The sequence below is a fragment of the Triticum aestivum genome, chromosome 7A (assembly GCF_018294505.1).
Source record: "Triticum aestivum cultivar Chinese Spring chromosome 7A, IWGSC CS RefSeq v2.1, whole genome shotgun sequence".
In the NCBI taxonomy this organism is placed as follows: Eukaryota; Viridiplantae; Streptophyta; class Magnoliopsida; order Poales; family Poaceae; genus Triticum; species Triticum aestivum.
In genome coordinates, this window is record NC_057812.1 from 135,483,660 (window position 1) to 135,492,739 (window position 9,080).

At 47.3% G+C, this 9,080-nt stretch overlaps 1 protein-coding gene across 2 annotated transcripts in view; it reads right to left on the bottom strand.

Annotated features, from left to right (window-relative positions):
- Positions 1 to 3,224: 3,224 nt before the first annotated feature.
- The window catches only part of LOC123149128 (serine/threonine-protein phosphatase 2A activator), a 6,525-nt gene continuing 669 nt past the window's right edge, over positions 3,225 to 9,080 (bottom strand). Inside the window, exons 2-3 of one of the 2 annotated variants that reach the window (XM_044568661.1) lie at positions 8,141 to 9,080; positions 3,225 to 3,644 (exon numbers count right to left, since the gene is read on the bottom strand). In XM_044568661.1, coding sequence (XP_044424596.1) covers positions 3,635 to 3,644; positions 8,141 to 9,080 — 950 coding nt within the window. In that variant the 3' untranslated portion in view covers positions 3,225 to 3,634. Of the gene's footprint in view, positions 3,645 to 7,809 lie in introns of those variants that run through there. The other variant, XM_044568660.1, reaches the window with a different exon arrangement.

A 9,080-nucleotide genomic window follows, 5' to 3' on the forward strand; every position in this document is an offset into this window, starting at 1 on the left:
CTAATCTCCTGCACAAGGCGTGTACATAGGGTTAGGGTTTGTAGTTCACCAGGTGTCGCTCTAGTGGTGGTGGCACCGCATCGATCTGGTGCCCCAACTCACTTTTCCATGGAGGTATTTTTTGTGGCAACTCCAGGAAACTATGGGTCGTAGTTTCATGTCGTACGAATGAGGAGGCTAGCCTAGGGAGTAGGGTGTTGACGGGAGCCGCCAACAACACGGAATATTTTCTCTCGTCTCCACCCTCAATGCGTTAGTGGAAAGAAGGGGAGATCTCATACTAGAGAAGGGTGGAGTTGCCTCCTCATTCAGGTATATATGGTGATGTTGTCGTGACGACTTTTGCAATAGGCTCGAGTGAGCACATAGTTGAAGATTCCAAGTTGGTAGATTTGGCATGGCAACCCCAACCTATCGACGGTAGGTGGTGAATGGGATTGAAAGGACATCTAGGCACCTAAGTGGATGTTGGTATTTAATGATGAGAAACTAAGAGACTAATATATCCGTTACACATATAAACATATCTTGGTTTCATAAGTGAAAATTATGACATGCATGGATAAATAATAAATGATAAAGATGGTCGCCTTCTGGATGTTTATTTTAATTTCTCTATGTTTTGTTTCGAAATCACTTTGAGTCATAGGGAAGGCACACTCCTGAGAGGGGTGTCAAAGGCGAAAGAAAAATGCCCAATTTGCTCTATCTTATCCTTTGTTGGCACAATAACAATAGTCAGAGCCAAAGACTCAACCTAGTAGAAGTTATGCAAGATCAAGGGAGCACAAAATCTTCGGATCAAAACGAGGCTATATTATCCAAGGTTTACTATGGACCTTTGTTCGAGGTTGCACGATTACGAGGCCAGAGTATCTAGGTAACTCTCGGTTCATGGGGCTTTAAGTGTTTGGACTAGTGTCTGGGGTCAACTCTGGACCTACTCGATTTCCTCTTCGAAATGTCTTGGGGTTGGAGTCTTAGAGAAAAAACATAAAGTATCTGAATGTTGTAAATTTCCTAAGAAGAACCTTCTGACTAGCCGCTGAAACTTGGTTCCCGGAGTTTCCAACATATTTTCTTGTAATGGAAGATTTTTTTTCCTAAATCTACAAATATCTCCTCACACCCCCTCCCACCCCGCCACGCGCTGGTTCAGGATACTCTTCATAAAATTCAAGATATGAGATCCAAGTGTTATTCACCTTCTTCTCCATACCTCCATTGGAGCTAACCATAAGTTGGAGAGTAGGGGAATCCAAGAGGGAGGTGTGATTCATGTGAGGTTTGAGTTATTCCCTTCTAAGCAAGAGCATCAAGTCCTCCTAGCATTCGCCGCGCTTATTTATCTTGATGTGGGATGACACCTAGGCAGTTGGAGTGCACCGCACACATTCAAGTTGAGGATTTTCCTTAGGAGATTGTGAATCCAGAAATCACATTAAGATCTACTATTATATTTTATAACCTTTATATCATATTTTCACTAAAACCATCAATCTGATGAGAAGCAACCAATGTTTTGTCTTTGTTAGGTGGGTGATGGTATTCCAAGCTAACCAGGATCGAACCCTCATTGCTACAGATTATTCATTCAATGGGGTTGGAATCATTTGTTAGTCACCTATTCATGGCCTTCCACCCCCCTCTAGCAAACATCCTTGATCGTTCAAACCCTCACCCCTCCTCTAATAGACATTGTCCCTCCGATGTGCCACAATAGAAAAGGCTTCGACGTTTGGTTGTGGCCACTCCATCGGTCAACAAAGTGTGCAAGGTGCGTCAAGGAGCTTTGCAGTCCAGATCAGTTGGGGGTTTGCCTTCTTCCTCTCTATCGTCTTGAGCGGCGAAGTTATAATTTTCTCTTTGCTACAATCCTTTCTGTTGTCTAGGATACATACCCCTTCTGTGTACTCCAGTATTTTTCTGCATATCTATGAGGTCTTGTATGTTTTTCTTAACATGAGTATACACAATGTTTTTTTTACCTTTATGCAGTGTTTTCTATAGAAAAAGAAAGGGTACGAGAGTGCGAATATTCAATTCCGAGCCTAGGCTCATCTGATCTTGGTGAACAATAATTTCATTAAAAATATACAAATTCAGAAAAGTCTGATTTTTTGTCAACCAAGATACTCAAATGTGTGATGTCTGTTCCAATTTTTGTGGTGTTCGGACATATGAGGAGATCGTGGCAAAAAAGGATAAAATCAGAACCGAACAGTGGGTTTTCAAAACTTTCTTACAAGCTCGATTTTTCTTTGTTGAGTGCTACTTAGATGTCTAAACATCGCCAAATTTAGTACGGACATCAAAAGTGAGAATTATTTAGGTTTTTTTGTTATTTCTTTCGATTTTATTGTTCACGCTCGGGAACCAAATTGCTGCGTCCATCTAAAAAAAAACTGCGTTTCGTAGTAAATGCTCTCGCCAACTCTTCCACGCAACAAGGAAAACTCTTCCAGGCAACAGCATTTGAGGGCAATACTGCACTGCACTGCTGGTGGGTACGTGAAACACGAGCAAAGAGAGAAATATGTCTTTGTACTGCGTACATATCTCTGTTTCTCATTTATGTGTTTGCTTCTCCAATCAGTGCTCTGTGTAGCGCAGGGCCCCCCTGGCCTCACTCCAGCTCTAAAAACCAGGATGAGCAGCACAGCGCTGAATGCTCTGCGAGATCATAAAAGAAAGACGCTGCGAGGGTAAAGAGCATCAATGTGCATTGAATCGCCAGCCAACCAAGCAGCAGCATATCGTAAACCATGCAAGAATTTCGTCCCTTGGCACTCCACGGCTTCTGGATTGGATAAATCTCCACCAAACAAAGCCATGGCCTGGCTGCATTGCATTGCAGCGTGGGTGAAGAAACACAGAGCACAAGAAAAAGTTCTTCCTATCGCCATGGCATCTCACAGACGGTAATAATATAACCATCAAGTTAGCAGTTGGATTGTAGGCCACACGCATGCAATTATCTACTCGAGCAAGCCACTCGATGCCGCTTGCAGGAGGATCACATGCAAAAGGAATCAACCCCATCAGGCTCCAGACGAGACAAACAGGTGCGAGCTGGTGGTGGTTAGACATTCAGATTTTCACCGGTGCGCTTGCCGCTAGTTCACACGGGCCACACGTATTAGGTGAGCATAGCTTTACAGGCAGGCAGCTTTGGTCACATTCGGCATAATCATACTCAGTCACAGGGAAACACAACAGCAGCGACAACAACAAACTGTTCCCCTCCAGTAATCTACATCGAAAGCCTCGACACAGGGCGTTATTATTCATCAAAGGTGGTACAACTAGCTTGTCCTCGTGAAATGCAGAGGTGAATAGGGACAGGTCCCAGAGTTCGAGCAACACAGCAGCGGTGCGATGAACCGACGCACTACACACTACACTACACTGCACTAGCATGCAGAAAGCATACATCTCCTAGCCACAAGCCCATTGCCCTAGATGGAAAGTGAACATCCCTAGGGTCCGTCTTGTACTGACATGGAGCCAGCAGCATCGCTGTGCATCAGTCTTTGTTGCGTCGCAGAGGAGGGGTACTTCGTTACTCGCAGAGCATGGTGTGGTGTGGTGTCTGTCCTGGAGATCGGCCTCCACCGCGGGGAGATCATCAAGCTCAATCCTCCCTGAAGAAAATGGAAAACGCAAAAGACCTATTGTTACATCACATCACACGGCCCAAAATGTTGAGGACAGCATTAATTTACGATGCAGTGACAACAGTACGTCCGTACATGTACAACTGCGGTGATCAAGTAGAGACATACTGTAAACGTACAAGGGTAGCCCCAACAGTAGAGTTGTGAACGTACACGGGTGGCCCTTACCAAGATGTACCAACAGTAGTTTTGTAAAGGTACACGGGTGGTCCTTACCAAGACGTACCAACAGTATTTTTGTACTTTCGACATCTGAAAGATTTCTATGATTACGAAAAGAGCTAAAATGTGCTCTCTCATAAACCCAAGCAACGGAAATCCATCTCAAGTGGAACTGCAATTACTGGTCGGTTGATTATTATTTTTAACGTCAGTTAATTGGCACAAAAAAAGGTTCCCACATTATACTGAATGTTTCTCTCTATTACATATCACGAAAAGTCTACCTTCCGTTGCTCCAGTATAATAAAGGGTACTGTGAGTCGTGAGGATTGAGAGTGGCATTTTGTTGTTGTGATTGCGAAGCTAAGTAATTTTCACCGGTGATGCGTATTAATATTTTCACACAACCTATGTTACACTGAGTCATTGACCACATCAGAGAATGTGATACACAATCTTAGTGGTCTGCTTTTGTCATCTGTCTACTGAAGCAGACCCTAAGCGTACCAATGTGCAATATATGCATCCCAGTTAAAAGGATGCATACCAGTACTGAAGAATGCAAAATCTGCAGAAAACCAGGGCGTGTGTGTGCACAAGTGTGTGTGTGGTAATGCAACAACACAATCAGAGAACAATGTATCACATTCACCTACAGCATCAAAATGGATGTATATAGACAAATTCACTGACAAAGATCAACTCTTGCATCAACTGATATACTGACTGTCAGAACTCAGAAATAGCCCTTTCGAGAAAACAGACTAAAACAAAAACTAACCCGTACAGGAAATTGGTGTTCAGAATGCACAAAATGCAAAATCATACCATGAAATGATTGATCTTGATGTCATGAGAAGAATGTGAATGCAATCGAGGATATCAGCGTGGAGTTCCAAGACGGAGGGCAATGCTAAGATTATTCAATTATTTTCTTTGTTTGTTGTACTGACTCATATCATCAACTTCAGTTCAGCACGTGCTAAAAGAGCATCTGGACATTGATAGCTAGCTGATATCTTCTTTCCTCATGCTAGGAGAGATATTTACATTAAGGCTTAGTTTGGTATTTGCCGTGGCTTATAATCCACGGTCATAGCATTTTCTTTATAACCACAAGAAAAAAGTCCATTTTACTACCCTGAACAAAGTTGGTGGTTCACATTACCCCCCGATTTATTTTTCTGCTCGTTTCACCCCCTAGACAAAACCCATACCGGACAAAAGACCCCCCCCCTGGGTGGTTTGTGTCAACTTGCAGCTGACGTGGCACTGGTCAATGGTGGTTTTGACCTGCGGGTGGGGCCCACTTGTCATCTGAAACAGGAAATTAGCGTGTGTAATTTGACGTAGGCCCACTTGTCATCCTACCATCTCTCTTTTATCCCGTTCTCTGGCATTCCGCCGAGCACTTCGTGAGCTCATCGGAGAGCTCGTTGTTGGCGGCGTCAAGATCAGGAAGGCGGACTGCGGGGGAGGCCGGTTCAGGAGACCTGCGTGCGAGGAAGCAGGACGAGGGGTCGATGCAGAACGCCGACGCGTAGAACTCCTGTATCTTCGAGGGGCCGAGGCGCGAGGCCGACGTGACCCCGGCGGTACAGCTGCACATCGGCGATGCGCTCTGGACAAGGCAGCGGAGTTTGATGCAGCGCTGTGTCTCAAGCCGCTGTCACCTGCTGCACTGCTGCTCGCCCCAACGCTTTTTTTCTTTCAAATCCGCATCGGCTACCAGCGTCAGCACGGCGATGCCGGCCTTGGGCGGCACTGGAGAGGCGAGCGGGGAATGATGGGAGGTCGAGGAGGACGGGAAGATCCCGCAGGAGATGCAAGGCGGAGAGATGGGTGCAGGGGATGTACGGGGACGACGGGATGGTCGCCGGAGGCGGCGGCCATAGCGTGGCATCGGGGCAAGGTGGCTCGAGGCCGAATGGGTTGACGGGTACTTGTCTGGAAGCTGCGCGAGGTCAAGGCAGAGCTTATGGTGGAAGAAGAGCCGCTGGGCTAGCCAGAGTGGAGCGCATCGACGACGAGGACGTCGGTCGAAGCCGAGGAAGAACAGTACATGTGCATCGCATCTGGGGCATCCGGTGCCAATTCCTCCCACGGGGATTCTGGGCGTGCATGCGGCCGTGCTCGAGCCGCGGCGCCGGGCCACCACCCGCTCGGCCTGCCGCGCCCTCCACCGCCCCGGCGCACCACCTCGAGCCGAGGAAGAACAGGACGCGTGCGTCGCGTCTGGGGCTTCCTGCACAGATTCCTTCTGCATGGAGTCTGCGCGTGCATGCGGCCGTGCTTGAGCTGCCGCGCCGCGGCACCAGCCGCTCGGCCCACCGCGCCCTCTGCCGCCCCGGCGCACCACCACGAGCCCACTAGTCAAATACAACCTTTGACCAGCAGGTAAACCAGCCAGGGGGTCTTTTGTCCGGTATGGGTTTGTCTAGGGGGTGAAACGAGCAGAAAAATAGATCGGGGGATAATGTGAACCACCAACTTTGTTCAGGGTAGTAAAATGGACTTTTTTCTAACCACAACAGCGAAATTATACTGCTCTCTCAACAGAAATAGTCTACATCAATGTATCCAAAGTTCCATTAGTGTTGAAAAACGTCTTACATTATGGGACGGAGGGAGTAGATGAGAGTTTTCAAAAGACTGGGGGAGAACAGAACTTTTCCGGTCAACTTTTTTGTATCATAAAAGTAATAAATGTAGCCTGAAAAAGAGCAGAAATTTTAGCATGGTGACAGAGTTAGCTACTGAAACAAAGGTTGCATCAGCTTACAGGTAGGGAAGAGAACGGTAGGACCTGAGTGCTGCCACATTTGTTTTCATATTTTTTCTAGAAGTGGAAATGAATACAAAAATCCCGGGAATGTATACGGAAACAGATACTACCAAAAATGAATACAAAGGAAACACGGTGCGGACGTGGATACAAAACCAGATGTTCGCCGGAACTAAAAGACCCTTGAACAATTGAGAAAAAACACAAGCAAACTGGCGAACTATTTCAATTTATATGACTACTACAAGCAAAGATCTCCTAAACCAGCCACACCCCATTGAGTCTGTTATGCTCAATCTAGTGGCTGTTTTGTATTGTTTTCTTCTTTTTTGCTGGAACCTTCAATCTAATAAGGTCTGGCCTTCAACCTGCTACTTTCTGGTTTCGTTGCTATCAATGGAACCAGGGGGTTCTTGGGCTGCCCTGTTTGTCTAAAAAAAACCATGGAAGCACCTATATACTGCAGCGAAGATGGGTAGGAGGCGTGTGGGCTGGCTTGCTGGGGATAGTGAAATGTAGAAGGGGATTAAGTTAGGTACTAATATGGGTTTTATTGAGTGCTGAACTGAGTGACGTAGCCATGGAAAAAGGGAAAGTTCTGTATTTACGGAAACGGAATTTCCGTTTCCAAGGCTGTTCAGCCGGAAAACGCCATTCCGTTTCCATTTCTGTTCCCGCTTCTGCATTTCCTCTCCATTTCCATTTTTCCGTCAAAAATCCGGAAAGTTTTGGCTCCGGTCATCCCTACTTACAGGGCTCCAAGGGAATTTTCTCTACTTCCAAGAGTGCAATCCATCCAAAGAATCACGAAGTCTGCTGGACTAACAGAATCACTTTTCCAGACATGTTTTAGGTTTTAACGAATAAAAACATGTTGACACATTTTCATTCTTGCTGTAGTCTGACAATCATATCCATAGGTTTGCATGACCAATGACTTGGAACTAATTTGTCAAATACGCCCTAACATAGATTAAAAGTCAAATCAGCATTGGATCAACTGAGGTTTATCCACTTTAATAAGATGGTTTCAATGTGGAAATAGCGTAATATTACAGCACGTGCGCACAACAATTTGTATTCCAACCTAACACGTACAGAAACAATTTCATGCAAGTTCTTGCAGGTCTTAAAAACTTTCTGTAGCACTTTGCTCTTACTAATATTATAGCACTCAAATCTGCATAAGGATCCAATCTGTTAAGAGTTACCAATATGGCTGATATTCAGTAGGGGGGCAAATAGTTGTCACGTAATCCCATGTTGTACATCAGCCTGTAAATGTCTTCCTTCTACCATTCTACGTTTTACGGCTATGGAATGGAGTCCCTTACTAGAACTAGCTTGGCTCTGAAAATCATTGTGCTACTTTGAAGCTTACTTGGGAGAGAAACTGAAGCACTAACTATTCCCTCATCTATTTCCTAGATAGGTGATTCACATATCAACTAACAGGATCAAATAGTTTGCATCAGATAAAATTACACCATGATTAAAGAGTGTTCAGGATCCATACCATTTGATAAGTGAGCCAAAGAGGAAATGCTGCATGATGGGCACCTTCTCAAGCACTTCAGCCTTGTACATCTTGAGCAGCCCACTGTTCACCTTCTTCCAGTTCGGCACCGCGCTGATATCATCCAACATCGGTGAATGCTCCGCAAAGGGCCCCTTCTTCACTTTTTTCACATACATGACGCACGCCAGGTACATGTACTCCTTCGAGAAGTTCTCCAAGATATCCGGGTTGTGGATCGACTTGGGTTTCATGTACTTGTGATCAATCAGTTGTGCAGCCCCAAACACAAAGGGCAGGAAATGGTAATCATCTAGCCCCCAGACGCCGTGCGAGCCCGCAGGCTCCAGCAGGTACGTGTCCTGCAGCGTGCGCATGAGGTCGAGGTAGGAAGCAAACACCCGTAGCACGACGGCGGGGTAATCGGGCTCGGTGATGAGCCCGAGCCGGGCCAGGCAGTAGAGGAAGGCGGCGAAGTTGGTCTCGTGCCCCGTGCCGTAGTCGATGCGGGTGCCGTTGCCGAAGGAGTCGAGGAGGTACGGCGCGAGCTCGACCTCGGCGCCGGCCAGGTCCGAGGGGGACGTGGCGGTGGCTGTGATGGGGGCGATCAGCTCGTTGACGGAGTCGCCGAGCTTCTCGTGCCAGAGGCGGAAGGCGGGGTTCCCGTAGCGGGAGCTGTGCGGGAACGGCGGGGTGGAGGCGACGAAGGCGGAGAGCGCGGAGATGAGGTCGAGGAGGGCGGAGACGGCGGGGGAGGGAGGGGAGGGGAGCGGGTCGGAGAGCTTGCGGCCGTGCACGGAGGCGGAGAGCGAGGCGACGAAGCCGAGGAAGTGGCGGCCGTGGGTGGAGTCCTTGAAGCGGGCGATGTCGTCGGGGGACGCGATGCGCTTGGCAGGGGCCTGGAAGGCGAAGGGCGGCGAGGCGGGCGGCACCGGCAGGG